The sequence below is a fragment of the Schistocerca piceifrons genome, chromosome 1 (genome assembly GCF_021461385.2).
Source record: "Schistocerca piceifrons isolate TAMUIC-IGC-003096 chromosome 1, iqSchPice1.1, whole genome shotgun sequence".
Lineage (NCBI taxonomy): Eukaryota > Metazoa > Arthropoda > Insecta > Orthoptera > Acrididae > Schistocerca > Schistocerca piceifrons.
In genome coordinates, this window is record NC_060138.1 from 415,705,512 (window position 1) to 415,723,527 (window position 18,016).

An 18,016-nucleotide genomic window follows, 5' to 3' on the forward strand; every position below is an offset into this window, starting at 1 on the left:
ACTAAGGTATTTTGGAATCATATTGCAGTTCCGGTACAGAGTTTGAGACAGATAATTACGTCATTAGATAGTTTGGTTGACGCCATTTTCCTCCGCCCTGGAATCAGTATCAACTGGCATATTTAAATCAACAGCTGAATTTTTGTTGGCATTTTCAGTTTAGATTTAATGTCTTTCCTTTCACGTTCCGGGCAGAAGGGTCATTCTGGGCTGAAAGCGCTCTTTTGGAACGGGTTTAACGTCGCTGGGATGCATGGTGCGAAAATTTAGTGTGATGTAAATTTGATTATTCATTGGCCCCATGAGGTTATCGTTCACTGATATCTTTGTAGAGAATTTGTCTTTCTCGTGTGTTGTGTCCTCGTCCCTCTTTGGCCTAGTTACTTCCGAGGACTGGCATAACTGTGAAGGGATGAGTTGGAGTTGAACATTTCACTGTTTCTATTGCGCCTTTCGTAAATCCATTGAAGATGTACCTGGAAGTATGGTAGAGGTTACGTATTTTTTTGTGGGGGGAGAGGGGGGTCGGCGGTAGCGTATTTTATTAGTAATCAAAACGTCCTCGTTCCCAGGTTCCAACCGTTCCATCGCTTAAATTCTGAATAATAATCAGCAACGGCAGATGAAGACTTTCGGCATAAGAAATCACCCATATTATGCCAACGGCCTTTTCAAACAAGGCGCAGGAGTGGGCAGATGTTCAGGGCACTTTTGCCCTTGATGTGGGAAGCTACCCCTAAAGGAAGCAGAATCAGCAATGATCAACGAAATGAGAATGCAGAAGGCACTGGAAGCCACTATATTAACGACACATAATGTGTATCCACAGAACATGTGGCCTGCAATTGAAAACATGTCATGATGATCTCTCCACGGGCAAAAGATTCCTCAGTAGTGTCCCTTCGGATCTCCGCGAGGAGACTGCCAAATGGGAGGTAACTACGAGAAAAAGAATGAATAACCAACGAATGGATATCGTTCTACCAGTCGGGACGAAAAATGATGGAATTTTGAACGTGGTATCGAAACTAAACGACCTGGAAAAGAAAATGATAAGATTGAGTCTAGATATACTGGTGGTCATTGAAGTGAAATGGAAGGAAGACAAGGATTTCTGTTCAGACAAGTGCAGGAATATCAATAGCAGCGGGAAACAGTATAACGGGAGTAAGATTCGTTATGAATAAGAAGGCTGGCCAGAGTTACTGTGAACAGTTCAGTTCAGTTCTCCTCAGAATCGACAGCGAACCATCACCAACAGAGCTAGTTCAGGTATACATGCCGATGTAGCAAGACGAAGATGGAAAGATAAAGTATATGAGGATATTGAACGGGTAATAAAGTATGTACATGAAGATGAAGATCTAATAGTCATGAGGGATTGGAATGTGGTTGTAGCGGAAGGAGTAGAAGAAAGATTTACGGGAGAATATGGGCATGGTAGTAGAAATGAAGTAGGAGAAAGGCTGAGTTCTGTAACAAATTTCAGCTAGGAATAGCGAATACTCTGTTCAAGAATCACAAGAGAAGGTGGTATATTTGGAAATGGCCGGGAGGTACGGGAAGATTTCAGTTGATTACAATATGGTCAGGCAGAGAATCTGAAATCAGATACTGGATTGTAAGATGTACCCAGGAGCAGATACAGACACAGATCACAGTGATGAAGAGTAGGCTGAAGTTTTAGAGATTAGTCAGAAAGGATCAGTGGGCAAAGAAATGGGATACGGAAGTACAAAGGAATGCAATGATACGCTTGAAGTTCACTGAGGCTATATATACTGCGATAGGGAATAGCTCAGTAGGCAGTTAAGTTGAAGAGGAATTGACATCTCTAGAAGCCGGCCGAAGTGGCCGTGCGGTTAAAGGCGCTGCAGTCTGGAACCGCAAGACCGCTACGGTCGCAGGTTCGAATCCTGCCTCGGGCATGGATGTTTGTGATGTTCTTAGGTTAGTTAGGTTTAACTAGTTCTAAGTTCTAGGGGACTAATGACCTCAGCAGTTGAGTCCCATAGTGCTCAGAGCCATTTGAACCATTTGAACATCTCTAGAAAGGGTAACCACTGACCTTGGAAAGAAAAACGTAGGTCCAAACAACGCAACTGCGAAGAAACCATGGGTAACAGAAAAAATACTTCACCTGATTGAAAAACGAAGAAAGTACAAATATGTTCACGGAAATTCAGGAATGGAAAAATACCAGTAACATAGGAATGAAAGCGATAGGAAGTGCAGGGAAACAATGGCGAAATGGCTGCATAAAAATATGTGAAGAATTCTAAAAAGAGATTATTATCGGAAGGACTGACTCAGCATATAGAAAAGTCAAAACAGCCTTTAGTGAAATTAAGAGCAAGGCCGGTAACATTAAAAGTGCAATAGGAATTCCACTGTTAAATGTAGAGGAGAGAGGGCATAGGTGGAAAGAGTACACTGAAGGCCTCTATGAGGGGAGACTTGTCTGACGACGTGATAGACGTGACAGAAGAAGAAACAGGAGCCGATTTAGAAGAGGTAGGGGACCCAGTATTAGAATCAGAATTTAATAGTTTTGGAAGACTTGAGATCGAATAAGGCTGCAGGGATAGATAACACTCCATCAGACTTTTTAAAATCATTGGGGGAAGTGGCAACAAAACGACTATTCACGTTGGTATGTAGAATGCATGAGTCCGACGACATACCATCGGAATTTATGGAAAAACATCATCCACACAATTCCCAAGATTATAAGAGCCAACAAGTGCGAGATTTATGGCACCATCAGCTTTTCAGCTCGAGCTTCCAAGTTACTGGCAAGAATAAAATACCAAAGAATGGAAAAGATTGATTGAGGATCTGTTAGATGACGACCAGTTTGGCTTTAGGAAAGGTAAAGGCACCAGAGAAGTAACTCTGTCGTTGCGGTTGGTAATGGAAGTAGGATTCAAGAAAAATCAACAAACATTCATAGGATTTGTCGACCTGGAAAAAGTTTTCGACAAAGTAAAATGGCGCAATAGTTTCGAAATTCTGAAAAAAATAACGGTAAGCCAAAGGGAAGGACGGGTAAAGTGCAATACGTCAAGAGCCAAAAGGGGACGATACGAGTGGAAGACCAAGAACAAAGTGCTCGGATTAAAAAGGGTGTAAGACAGGGAAGTAGTCTTTCGCCACTACCGTTCAATCTATGCATCGAAGAAGCAATGACGGAAATGAAAGAAGGGTTCAAGTGTGGAATTAAATTTCAAGGTGAAAGGATATCAGTAAGATTCGGCGATGGCATTACTGTCCTCAGTGGATAGTAAAGAAAAATTAAAGGATATGCGGGTACAATGCACACACATGTAGCCGTCTTGGCTGCATATTGCACATGTCTTTGGTTGCCCGTCACAGTCAATGTACGGAATCCCTTTATATTAAATACTGTGGGACGTGCTCCACAGCGGTAAGACGCCGCAGCGCAACTAAACCTCACCTCTGCTGCTGGCGTACATGGCCACAGGTGGATCGCCGACATGCTTCCTCGAACAGTTGTCCTAGTTACACTAACGGAAATATACTGTGTCACACCATGAAGCATCAAACCGATGTTTATCAAACTTTGTGGACGAACTTACTTTCCTCATCAACATCTGTACGAGGTGTGACTCGCTCGTAGATATGAGTACACTGTTAGTTTCGTTGTTGCATAGAAGTAGGTTGTCTCCAAATGACATCTTGAGGAACCTTTGCCATGCCTGAAGCCTATGCAGTGACAGTTCGTGAAGAGCGCTCGCTGGAGTCTGGAGTAGAAGTACGTGTGTTCCCGATGCATCCCAAAAGGCTGCAGAGGCGACAGATGAGGGGATCAGGCAAGCCTGTCAGGGATCTGTACGTTCCTTAACGTGTCTGTGGTGTGAAATGCACTGTGAGATACTCGTTACTCTGCTGGAATATATCTTTTAATAATCTGCTCATCGTGAGTAGGACAACAGTATTTGCCATTCTTGCCACGTACCGGCGATCATTCTGCCTCCCTTCAGCACCTACCAAATCAGTCCTACTGTCATATCCAATAGTCCCCCACATCATGCTTCCAGGAGTTGGAGAGTTATGGGTCTCGAGAATCGCTGATTCGTGTGACATTTCACCAAGTCGTCTACAGTCACATTGACGTTGATCTGACGGCCAAAAACAGAAGTGAAATCCATAGTTGAACACCACAGAATACCACTCAATGTCTCAGTTGACTCTATCTCTACACCATGCAAGTCTCTTTGTCTTTGGTATAGTGTTAGCCATATACGACACTTGGCAAATCGAGAGCTCAAAGCAGCTTACTATAATCTGTTCTCGAAGGTTTGTGAGGACAATTTGCTTGTACCCTCCGTTCGATTTCAACAGAGCCAGTCGAACAATCCTACGTTCTTCTCATGGTGTAGTCCTTATGGTAGGACCCCTGCCTATTCTTCTTGTCATGTTGTTGTGGGAGTCCATCTTGTCATTATTCATTCTGTGAAGCATCTGTGCTATCTGTCAGTATGATGCTCACATGTCACTCATGCCAATGACTCAGCGTATTTCAGAGCCTGAAGGATGGCGATAAGCTGAATATGCAGACCCTCTGGACATGATCTGTCTGTTGGGACTGAGCCCCTTCTGGTAAATTATGAATATTATTTGTGGTGTTTTTGTGTAATATATTTGGTAATGAAGATGAATGAAATTTTATAAAGGCTGATCAAAAAGTTTCCCTTCAAAGGCCTACGGACTAGAATCGATGTGCAAATAAGCCAAAATCACCGAGACCATCGACGTGATCATCCCAAGGACGCAAGAAGTTGAACATACCCATTTGACAAGACACCATGCCCTGCTGCGTGTGGAAGTCCATGGCTACCTGCTGCACATCCTCGTCCGTCAGGTATCGTCGACCCTTCAAGGTCTTTCTTAAGGCACCGAACGCTTGATAATCACATGTGAAGAGATCAGAACTTTAGGGCGAGTGTTCGTGTATCTCGCTCTTGAGTTGGCGTAATTTCTGCGTTGCGACATTTGTGATTCGGGAACGAGTGTTGTCGTGAAGCCGCAGCACCCTTCTTGTCGCAGATTTCCCGTACGTTTCGCCCTGATTGCATGCTCTAATTTCTCCAGAATCCCGGAGTGCCGTCCCCCAGTGATGGGAACACCAGGTAATAGATGAGACTGCCTCCCAAATCGACCTGCATCTTGTATCGAATCGCGACCAGCAAGGAGCTTAGCATACCATTTCACAACGGTGTTTTTCGACAGATATACTGCTCAATTAACATTCTTCGTTCTCCGACGGATGTCTTCTGGTGCCTGTCCTGTGGCAGTCAAAAACAGAATAACAGCACGTTGGTCCTGCTTGGACGCGTTTGGTAATGACGTCGTAGTTCACGTTTCCGAATTATTTACAGTACGCCCGTTGGAATGACACAAAAGACACATTAATTCCTTGCCTAAATGTCGGGACTCATATACAGGCATCATGTCATTCTATGTTGCATATACACTGCAGTAATGCCCTCACGCAGATATTTTTTCATCGCCCGTTATACTAAAATACAATCGCATAAGAGAGATATTTTAAGCAACACACCTCATAGACATGGAAATGTTGGAACATCAGTTTCCTAGCGTTTGGCCATGGTGTTCGATTACTGTCAGTGTTTGTGAGAGGCCCGATGTAGTTTTCTCTTCATCATTATCTACACTGCATAGCAGCACTGGCCAAACGTCTGAAAGGTACAGGAGAATTTTAAAGTTTGAAGAGAGTGATCTTTTCGTCAGGATGTGCGAAAAGCTACCAGGTGGTTAAAAGTAAAGTGCAGCTACTCACAGGTGCAGTGTGGGCTGCAATAATCATATGGCATCAAAGCGTGGTAAATATGCTAATGCATTAATGCCGAACCAACTTACATTGGAAAAAAATTAGTTCCAATTTTGGCCACAAGGTGTAGATCTGACACTATACAGCATCTCGTCATGTCTCTGGTGCTCATACTGAACAAATTGTGTAAGCGATGGTTAATAATATAATCACCATTCTCACTTGTTTGACCTTTCCTGTCTACGCCACATTCCTGATTCATTATGTATGGAAATATTTCTATACGTCTTTATTGCATTCACAGCATCAGACTTGCACCTGGTGGCCAAAAGTGGAACTAATTTTTTTCAGCATTCCGCATTAACGCATTACAATATCTAGCAAGTTTCGCTGCCATACAATTATTACAGCCCACACTGGGCTTTTATTACAACCACCTGGTATATAGAGTACTGTGTTAGTAACCGCTATTTCGCTCCCATTCTTTCTACGAAAAAGTCTTTCTAGATACATAAAACTAACAGCTCTCTTGATAACCATACCCTCTACAAGCAAGGGCAGTATTTGTTTGGTATGCGTCACTAATTTGTGAGAAATACATGAGCCACATCACTTTTGCTGTACTTGTAATCAGTTTTGGGTGACCAAAACTTAATCGTCATTATGTTTGACTTTTCTTAGTCCTCTTCAAAATATGAATTATTTAATGAAACACCACTCAAAGATCAGGCCTTAGGCCTGGCCGACTGTTGCCTGCAAGGTAGTACAAGGAGTAATCTACGATCTTGAGGCATGTGATCAGAATGTCCCCAATCCCTCTAACCTTTATTGCTAGTACGTGAATCCTGATGATATCGCCACTTCTTTAATCGAGCAGCTCCTCATTTGGACTCAGAAGGCTTAGTGGACCCCGTTCCAAATCTCCCTACCTAAAAAAATTGCATTAAACCCAGCGACACTAAACACGTGGCTTTTTCCCATTCTGTCTGTTTGTTTGCTATTTTTCATCTTGAAGCGTGTGCGGATGTCATATGACACCTCTTGACACCTCTTTAGGTTCATCGTTTTAAACTTTACTCAGTTTTTATTATTTATTTATTATTATTATATGGGGTGACTTGCCCCCCTGAGCGAACACGCCCAGCTACCATGCTAGCAACCACTCGGCTACTCTTCAAATTATATACTTTGATAGGCCACCTACTTTTAAATAATGCAGGAATGAAATGTTACAAATTGGTTGCTTAACACATCCATTTGTTTTATTGATTCATTGTAAACCAATCATACACTGAAATGACAAAACTTCAGTAGTTTTATCACAAACGAAGTGGCCACAATCACAGAAGAATTTTTGTTGAAACGGATCTGCGTATAAAAATCTATGCTCCTATACTGAACAAAGGTGTTTTGAAAGCTACATTTTTTGGGATGTTTGTATAAAGTGAAACTCCGGTCCAGTATTCAATCTGAGAACCAACCTCTAGTTGGTCTATAGAACTGATTGTTACCAGCCTAAAACCGAACCAAGATGGCCCTCGTCTACTCATTCTGACACACTATTGTGCAGCAGCATATTCCAGGAAAAGGTAAGCGTACAAACTACACTCCTGGAAATTGAAATAAGAACACCGTGAATTCATTGTCCCAGGAAGGGGAAACTTTATTGACACATTCCTGGGGTCAGATACATCACATGATCACACTGACAGAACCACAGGCACATAGACACAGGCAACAGAGCATGCACAATGTCGGCACTAGTACAGTGTATATCCACCTTTCGCAGCAATGCAGGCTGCTATTCTCCCATGGAGACGATCGTAGAGATGCTGGATGTAGTCCTGTGGAACGGCTTGCCATGCCATTTCCACCTGGCGCCTCAGTTGGACCAGCGTTCGTGCTGGACGTGCAGACCGCGTGAGACGACGCTTCATCCAGTCCCAAACATGCTCAATGGGGGACAGATCCGGAGATCTTGCTGGCCAGGGTAGTTGACTTACACCTTCTAGAGCACGTTGGGTGGCACGAGATACATGCGGACGTGCATTGTCCTGTTGGAACAGCAAGTTCCCTTGCCGGTCTAGGAATGGTAGAACGATGGGTTCGATGACGGTTTGGATGTACCGTGCACTATTCAGTGTCCCCTCGACGATCACCAGTGGTGTACGGCCAGTGTAGGAGATCGCTCCCCACACCATGATGCCGGGTGTTGGCCCTGTGTGCCTCGGTCGTATGCAGTCCTGATTGTGGCGCTCACCTGCACGGCGCCAAACACGCATACGACCATCATTGGCACCAAGGCAGAAGCGACTCTCATCGCTGAAGACGACACGTCTCCATTCGTCCCTCCATTCACGCCTGTCGCGACACCACTGGAGGCGGGCTGCACAATGTTGGGGCGTGAGCGGAAGACGGCCTAACGGTGTGCGGGACCGTAGCCCAGCTTCATGGAGACGGTTGCGAAAGGTCCTCGCCGATACCCCAGGAGCAACAGTGTCCCTAATTTGCTGGGAAGTGGCGGTGCGGTCCCCTACGGCACTGCGTAGGATCCTACGGTCTTGTCGTGCATCCGTGCGTCGCTGCGGTCCGGTCCCAGGTCGACGGGCACGTGCACCTTCCGCCGACCACTGGCGACAACATCGATGTACTGTGGAGACCTCACGCCCCACGTGTTGAGCAATTCGGCGGTACGTCCACCCGGCCTCCCGCATGCCCACTATACGCCCTCGCTCAAAGTCCGTCAACTGCACATACGGTTCACGTCCACGCTGTCGCGGCATGCTACCAGTGTTAAAGACTGCGATGGAGCTCCGTATGCCACGGCAAACTGGCTGACACTGACGGCGGCGGTGCACAAATGCTGCGCAGCTAGCACCATTCGACGGCCAACACCGCGGTTCCTGGTGTGTCCGCTGTGCCGTACGTGTGATCATTGCTTGTACAGCCCTCTCGCAGTGTCCGGAGCAAGTATGGTGGGTCTGACACACCGGTGTCAATGTGTTCTTTTTTCCATTTCCAGGAGTGTAAAAATAAAGTTGAGGAGCAGTGGAGAGAAGGCCCTAACCCTTGCATCGCCAAGATGCGAGCACTAACTTGGTGTCTCCCAGCTGCTGTTTCAAGTTTGGATGGCTAGCTAGTTCAGCATTAGCATTCAAAAACTCATTGGGATATTCGTTGTGTTATAGGGTTTACGCAAAAGCACAATTTTTTAAATCTTCATTTATCATCACACAAGCAACATTATGTGATATAATTAGCCACTCAGTTTTACAAATTACAAAACTACTTACATAAAATCTTCTTTCCGTCCCATAGCTTTTTGCAAAATCATTTACGGAGTCACTACTTTCAATATCAGTATCGTCTTCAATACTAATTAAAGATAAATCAGTTAGACTCCTCTGTGACAAGTCGACCAGAAAAAGGGTTTCACTATGAGTTACTGTGACTGGTAATGTTGTTCTAAGCCTCTTACTCATATAAAACTGACCTGTTCCCCATTTTTATGGGTAAAATAAAATTATTAATGTAGCATTTTTGAGTAATCATTAATAAATAGTTTTAGTGATGGATTGCATGCTCAGTCTTCGCCGCCTTCCTGGCTCCAGCTAACGGGTGCCGTGCTCTTCTCGCATCCGGCCTCTGACAAGCAAGGGAGAGAGAAGTGCCCTTGCGTGAACTCGGGGCGGATATAGGCCTGGTATACACTCCATCCAAACTTATGTCATGTAGGTCATTCTCAGAAACACGAGAGACCTCTACGTGAGTAAAATGTCAGCATCCCAGATGCAGGAGAAAATACGTTAGGGCGATCACTATTTGATTATGGTTCCAAGAGAGATGATCAACGTCTGATCATCATTGTAAGGGAGGTTTGAGGGAGAATTAGCCGCAATAAGTTTCAGCTGCACAACTACATTGCGTTCTCTTGCAAAGGATGACAATCAGCATGTAAGAAATCCTCACCCAGTTTGCTTACTTTTACTGTATTAAATCATGCGGTATCACATTTTGTATTAACTCCACAAACTGAGAGAACGTTTTTAGATGGCAAAAGTGTGTAATAAGATGTATCTGTGACATACATTCAAGAACAGCATGTCTAAACCTGTTCAAAGAATTGGATATACTAACTACTGCTTCTCAAAATACTTATTCTTTAATGAAGCTCAACACACAACATCAGTACTTGGAATAAAAACAGTCTACATAAATATTTAAAATCATTTAACTTGGTGCAAAAATGGGCCCATTATTCTGAAACATGTATTTTCAATAAGTTTCCAGCAGACAAGTTTAGCTTTAGACAAAAGACAGTTTAGACAGAGTCCAAAGATTATTTGGTGACTGACTCCTTTCATTCCATAGATGAATTACTTAACAGAAACTGTTAGACTAATTTAGGTAAAAATGTTGATTAAATTTCATTTTGTGCAACACTTGATTGTAATAGACAAGTAATTATTTATGAGACAGCTGCTGATCGGTATGAGGTGTTTGATCATTAAACTGAAAGTGCATATTTGTGTTTCTTTCTGACAGTGTATTACTTTTGTAAATATTAGAAGTTTCAGTTTATTTTAACTTACCTACATACCTTGATAGCTTTCTGACTAAAGATCAGTGAAATCAGTATTATACTGACGTGTTCTAAACATGATTGTCATATTAAGTTTGTTGTGTCAGCCGATAGAGAAATAAATAATGTAACGAGTGTGTTTAACATGAAAATTTCTATAATCCACTTTTGTGGGTCCTTGTTACTTCTGTAAGTTATTTATGAGACAGCTGCTGATCGGTATGAGGTGATCACTTCTAGGGGTTGCCAGTACTGACCTAGAAGCAAGTAAACACTGCCCCTTCTCATGCCCCTCTAAACGTGTGGACTATGTCATTATTTCTCCTCGCATTCCCTTGAACCAAGCCATCTTCTTTCCGTTGAAGCACGAACAGAAAAAAAACTACACGTTGACAACAGAACCAATTATTACACAAAAACTTTTTGATATCTGTTGGTCAGGAAATTTGAACCACTGACAGTAATAAGCAGGATTAATACCTACAACAGTGATAGTGACGAATTGTACAGGAGAATAGGCTGTCAATAAGGGAGCCAGGAAAATAAAAAAGAATTTTTTTCTAATCTTGAGATATACGGGAGAGTTCGTCACCCTACAACTAGTGCTCCCACTTCCTCCCCTTCCCCTCCTGCCCCCTTTTTGGACGTCCATGATGTCAACGCTGTTGGTGTATGAGATTGAGAAACGTTTACTATTTGTTCATTATGTCCTGAGTGAGGGGTACCTACTTCTGGATCAGCCAAAGTCCGTCAACTTCCGACCACGAATGTATACTGGTAGCTGCTGCAACACTGGCAAACTAAAAACAGAGCACAGGAAATGTATTCGCAGTTGCGAATGTGAGCCACTTTTGGCTGTGTATTGGAATGAAGCTAATGAAAATTTGTACTGTACCAGGATTCTAACATGGAATTTCCCACATAACCACTTTGGCTGTCCAAGCACAAATCACAACCAGACCCAAACTTCCATATGTCAAAGTCCATGGCACAGCTTGCTCTCGTACATTATGTATGTACCAGGAACGACATAGTTATTGAGAGTCAAGGGCCTGACTTCGAACATGCATGCATGTGCGAAGAAACGTTGCATCGCACTTCTGAGTAATACAGGCACTGCTATTTTGTATTTATTAGCTCGACTCTCAACAAATGTATCCTCCTGGACAGCAATACATTTAAAGTACAAGTTCAGGTTGAAACACACAGAAGACGACACATGGAAGTTTGGGTCTAGCTATTATTCGTGCTCAGATGGCTAAAGTGGTTAAAGCAGCGACCGCTCACGTAAAGTGGGAGATCCAGGTTCGAGTCCCAGTCTGGCACAAATTTTCATTATCATTATTCCTATACACAGCCTAATGTGGTTCATATCCACAACTGTAAATACATTTACAGTATTTCTTAATGGCTGTAGTCGCCGCTGTGCCTTCAAAGGAACATTGCATAATATTTCTAAAAAACACAGTCACTGCTATTTCGTAAAAACACAATACCTATATGAACAGTGTGTTAACTGTAAGTTGGCAGGTTGAAAGAGGGTGATTGGGGGAGGGGGGGGGGGGAATGAGTGGAGGAAACAAGCCTGATGCCTACATGGACAAAAAAAAATGTGTGTGAAATCTTATGGGACTTAACTTCAAAGGTCATCAGTCCATAAGCTTACACACTACTTAACCTAAATTATCCTAGGGACAAACATACACACCCATGCCCGAGGGAGGACTCGAACCTCCACATGGACTGCGAAGGGCTGTGAGGCCTCGGATGGGGAGCGGCTCCACCTTCAAAAGTGCAGACACATCAACTTGTTCTTTATGCTTCAGAGCAAAAGCAGAGGTCGATTGCTTAAATGTTGTTCGTAACTGAAACAGAAATCATTTTATGTATTGACGGTGACAATTACATGACTGGCCAGAGTGGCTGAGTGGTTCTAGGTGCTTCAGTCTTGAACTGTGTGACATCTACGGTCGCAGGTTCGAATCCTGCCTCGAGCATGGATGTGTGTGATGTCCGCAGGTTAGGTTTAAGTAGGACTGATGACTTCAGATGTTAAGTCCCATAGTGCTCAGAGCCATTTGAACCATTTGAATTACATGCACTTCTGAGAAGCAGAGGAAGCTGTCTGGAACAGAGTGAAGAAATAGCAGAATAATAGGTTCCACACACTGTACTGTCACCTAGCTAACCTTGGCTGCAACCAAAAGGCAAATGGCCTCTGACTGTTTCTGATTCAGAACTAGGGAGCCCATTGTGCAACTTACTGTTAACACACTATGCTGTATCCATTAGGTGGTCAGTGTCATGCTGCCCTGAAGCAGAAAGGCAATGTGGAAGAGCCAGCACTGCATAACGAAAGCGCGGTTTGTTCTACCCGCACTATTATTCTCCCTGCATTTCTCAATAAGTTGGGGTTTGGCGGGAGAACTCCGCTGAGAACTTCAGCAGGTCGTCATGGAGAAAGATCACCTTTCTCGTTTTTGACAAATTATTGTTGTTGCAGACGAGTGGGACGACGGAGTGCAGCAGGCGTCGGAGGCGCAGCTGCGGCAGCTGCTGGAGGACAGCGTGTTGCCACAGGTTGCACGCCGGTACGGCTGGGGGGACAGCGCAGCCGTGCGCGAGGCGCTGCTCTGGCGGTATGCGCCATCCGGGCTGGCCACCATGTTGCAGGTGAGCCGAGGCCATAGTACCACAGCGGAACAGGAGAGAAGCTCTGCAATGAAACGTTCGTCTGCGGGGAAAAAGTTGTGATAAAAAAAAACTAATAATGAAAATCAGGGAACCCACACGAAACTTTCGCTTTTTTATAATTAAAAAAAATGACAGTATCTGAAATAACTGTAATCACCAGGATAATGGTAGTTGTGGGAATGAAGAAGGAACACCTTCAAAAATGAACATATACATTTTCAAGTGTCCAAAAATGTGTTTAGCATTCAGAATGTTTGCATCAGTTTGTATGGCAGGCAGAGATCAGGGACTGTCAGTAAGGCCACCGTAACCTATAACTTTACCTCACATACATTTCAGTTACAAGAAGCATGTTAGGACATAGTAGCAATATGTGTATTACGATGCAAGATGACAATGACAAATATGTTTGTCATTTAAGAAAGAATATTTGTAGGCCAGGAAGAGATAATGAGCTACTGCGTTGGTCACAGCTGTGACAAAGCTGTATACAAATTACCCAGTTAATAACTATTTTAAACAAATAATAATCAGATAATATAAAAAGGGAGCCTCTTATTCTTGATTAATAAGTTAGTTTCGTAAAATAAATATGTGAAGCTTGGCATCTGTAACGCCCTTTTGTACATATACTGAGGTGACAAAAGTCATGGGATGGCGAATGCACATATACAGATGGTGGTAGTACCACATACACAAGGTATAAAATGGCAGTGCATTGACAGAGCTGCCATTCGTGCTTAGGTGACTCATGTGAAATGGTTCCTGATGTGATTATGGCCACATGAAGGGTATCAACAGGATTTGAATGTGGTTAAAAATGGTTCAGATGGCTCTGAGCACTGTGGGACTTAACGTCTGAGGTCATCAGTCCCCTAGAACTTAGAACTACTTAAACCTAACTAACCTAAGGACATCACACACATCCATGCCCGAGGCAGGACTTGAACTTGCAACTGTAGCGGTCACGCGGTTCCAGACTGTAGTGCCTAGAACCGCTCAGCCACCCCGGCCGGTTATTTGAACGTGGAATAGTAGTTGCAGCTACATGCGTGGAACATTCCATTTCGGATATCAGCAGGAATTTCAATATTCCAAGACCCACAATGTCAAGTGCATGCCAAGAATACCAAATTTCAGGCATTAACTCTCTCCATGGACAATGCAGTGGCCAATGGCCTTTACTTAACGGCTGAAAGCAGCAGTGTTTGTGTAGAGTTGTCAGTGCTAACAGACAAGCAACACTGCATGAAATAACCACAAAAATAAATGTGGGATGTATGACAAACATATCCATTAGGACACTGTGGTGACATTAGGTGTTAATGGATTACACCTGCAGACAACCAATGCAAGTGCCTTTGCTAACAACTCGACATTGCCTGCAGTGCCTCTCCTAGGCTCATGACCATTTTAGTTGAACCCTTGTCAGATGAGCCCCGATTTCAGTTGGTAAGAGCTGGTGGTAGGGTTTGAGTGTGGCACAGAAGTCACAAAGCCATGGACCTAAGTTGTCAACAAGACATTGTGCAAGCTGGTGGTGACTCCATAATGGTGTGGGCTGTGTTGACACAGAATAGACTGGGTCTTCTGGTCAAACTGAACTGAAATTGACTGTAAATGGTTACATCCAGCTACTTGGAGACCATTTGCATTCATTCATGAACTTTTTATGGATGATAATGTGCCATATCACTGGGGCACTGTTGTGACTTCTCTTGACATGACAGCACAGAGAGGTGCATTACTGGTGGTTCAAATAACCAATCATCTGGATGGATACTACAATATTTATGGCATGTTATGGATGGCAGCTGTGCCCTACCCTCAAGATCTTCATGCCTTTATCTTTAAAAAATGTAACTCAAGAATGCACATCGCCCATATTGTCCTGACCCACTTCGACAGAGAGGCTGTTCGATTGTTGCTCTGGCCAGCACATTTGCTGGATCTCTTATGGACTGAAAATTCTAGTCATAGATTGAAAATATTCTAGCACATCACCATCCACCAGCCACTGCAATCGACAACCTGTGCCATGGAGTTGAAGCAGCATGAAATGATGTTCCCCTAATTGGCAGCCAAGTTCAGTTTGACTCAATGCCCAACTGTTGTAGAGCTATTATTACTGCCATAGAAGGCAGCTCTGTCCACTAAATTTCACACCATTTATACTCCCGAAAATTTAATCATGGGTTCATTCTACTATAATAACCACCAACAATAAGTAGAATTCCTCATTTTCTATCCTTCCTTGCATTGGACTATTACTGGCCAACCGTATGCAGCTAAACACAACAAACAGTATTATCTTCTGTGTCTTGTTTTCTTTTTAAGTTCCAAATAAGGTCAAAAACTGTATGTTTCTCTTTTGACATTCCTGATCTTCATTTTTAAAACGGGAATTTTTAATGAAAACTTTAACAAATTTACGTTCTGATTTTTGTACAGTTTAGTCTTTTTCTTTGTATTGCAAAGTCCTAATCACTTTCTTTATTCCATGTATTCAACATCTTTTCTGTAAGAACTCTTACAGCAAAAACATTAAGTTGTTCTTCATAATGTGTCATGACAACTAAGCAAACAACAAAATTAATAGACAAAAAAAGAAGAAAATCAATGACTACCACATGATGAGTGCAGCATGATTAAATTGACTGCCAATCTGAGCAGGCAACAGAACTGTGCACAACACCCTCACACACCAACTTCAGCAAAAATGCTTTCTTCCCAAGAAAATTTGATGCTTCATTCCATTTAACTGATAGTCTGTGTGAATGCCATGAATTGACATGCATTGCAGAATGTTTTGAAATTCTATTCTTTTCTCTGACATTCACTGTGAATCAAATGGAAGCCAGTGTAAAAGTTAAACAAAGGTAAGGGTATTGTACATGTCATAACATTACATCTTAAGAACAAAAAACTTACTTCTTACATACAGGAATTACATACTCTGAGCAGCTGTTACCCCAAACACATTTTATCAAGAATGTTTATAACTTTTTACTTCTCAACTTCCAAACTTCACTTCTAACTTTCAGAGAATAGAATAGCATGAAAACTTTTAGTCTCTAAAATGACAAGAATTTTAGATAAGTTCGATCCATGTGGAACACAGGACACTATTCGTCTGCTTGCAAGAGGGCTTTCTCACGTGGATGACTCAACTGCGTCTCATTCACTGACGTAATACTACTTGTGGAACGAATTTCATGTAGCAATGTGGTACATTTATGCGAGTAGAATTCTTCTGATGGGGCAAAAAAAAATACAAAACAGGCTTTCCAATCTAAAAATTCAGTCTAATGGATACATGTGAGCTAGAAACTGCCACAATGTCACAGCCATGGTTTGTGCCTTATTGTTGGGTGGCTTCGGGCACTTAAAACAAGATAAATATTCTGGCACTGGATTTTATTATATGATCAATTCAGTACATACTGGTGCTGAATGTTTCTTTATACTTGAAATGTTCTTTCCGGTGATTAAATAGTGCTATATGTGCCATTCAGTTCCCTGCCCACCTCAAACTGACTGTGATCAGAGTTTTCAATGTCAACAAAGTGTGCATGCTTTATATATTCCACATACGTCAACAATGCCATACCACTTCTGTGCAACTGAAATACTGTGTACAAACAATGAGCAGTTGAACCATTGCACATCAGTTCACACAAGATGTGGCAAACATGCCACATAGTCTTGTACTGGTAGTTCCAAATGTCTCTCTGATATTCTGCCACACTTTTTTTTGTTTTCAGTTTTCTGACTGACCCACCACAAATTCCTCTCCAGTGCCAACCTTTCAATCTCAGAGTAGCAGTTGCAACCTACATCCTCAGTTATTTACTGGATTTATTCCAGTATCTCTCTTCTTCTACAGTATTCACCTCCTGCAGCTCCCTCTAGTACCATGGAAGTTATTCCCTGATGTCTTAACCCATGCCTTGTCATCCAGTCCCCTCTCCTTGTCAGTGTTTTCCTCACGAAGCCTGCCGACAACCTCCACATTCCTTGACATAATAGTCAAGCTAATTTTCAACATTTCACATCTCAAATGCTTCAGTTCTCTTCCGTTCCAGTTCTTGCACAATCCATGTTTCACTTGTAATTTTATCCTTCCACACATCACTATTAAAATCATTGTCTTAGTATATTCATTATTTTCAAATGTTTCGAGAGGTGTAAGATATACAAAATAATAACTTTTTACTTATCTTCATTATCTCATTGTTGATGTTGATGGCTCAGTCTTGTTATGTCTAGGAGTACATTCTTGCTGCTGAAAATTTTGATTTAACATTGTGGGTTCTTGTTTCACTAAATAACTGATGAAGATTTGCCTGTTGCTATAAGTATCTTTTTGTTTTATCCAATCCTCCTATACCACACTGACTCACAATCTCCACTTTTGTCAAACCACAAATTACATTGTTAGAGACAAGATTAGCAAAATACGTGTGTTTCCATCTGAGGCATGCCAACCACTACTTACATTCTGTGGCACTAACAATATTCCAAACTGTTTACAAAGCAAACGAGTTTACATATTTTCTTGACAGGAGAAGAATTTTTACCAAATTATATAATTACTTCATAAATAAATCCAGAAATAAATTTAATAATTAGCATTTGATTGCACAATTAATAATATGAATTTTATGTATGCCAGAAATATCATAATTTCAAATATTTTTAAAAGAAGAGTTATTTTAACTGTTACTGCATATCGATTGTAACACATTAATTTCTTTTTTATACATTTTAGCTTAAAATATAATACATCTTATCCAAAGTCATATGAATTCTTTTAGTTCAACAGCTGAGATAATTTTAACCTATGCAAAATTGATACTATACATGGTATCGGTTATCTGTATCAAAAAAAATGTTATCAGTGTCAAAATGATGAACCAAAAAAA

General features: G+C 42.1%; 1 protein-coding gene across 1 annotated transcript in view; it reads left to right on the plus strand.

Moving 5' to 3' along the window:
- Nucleotides 1-18,016, plus strand: part of LOC124796497 (carboxylesterase 4A-like) — a 344,155-nt gene that overhangs the window by 267,647 nt on the left and 58,492 nt on the right. The window contains exon 9 of the mRNA XM_047260703.1: nt 12,901-13,070. Within this exon, the coding sequence (XP_047116659.1) occupies nt 12,901-13,070 (170 nt within the window). The remainder of the gene's footprint in view (nt 1-12,900; nt 13,071-18,016) is intronic.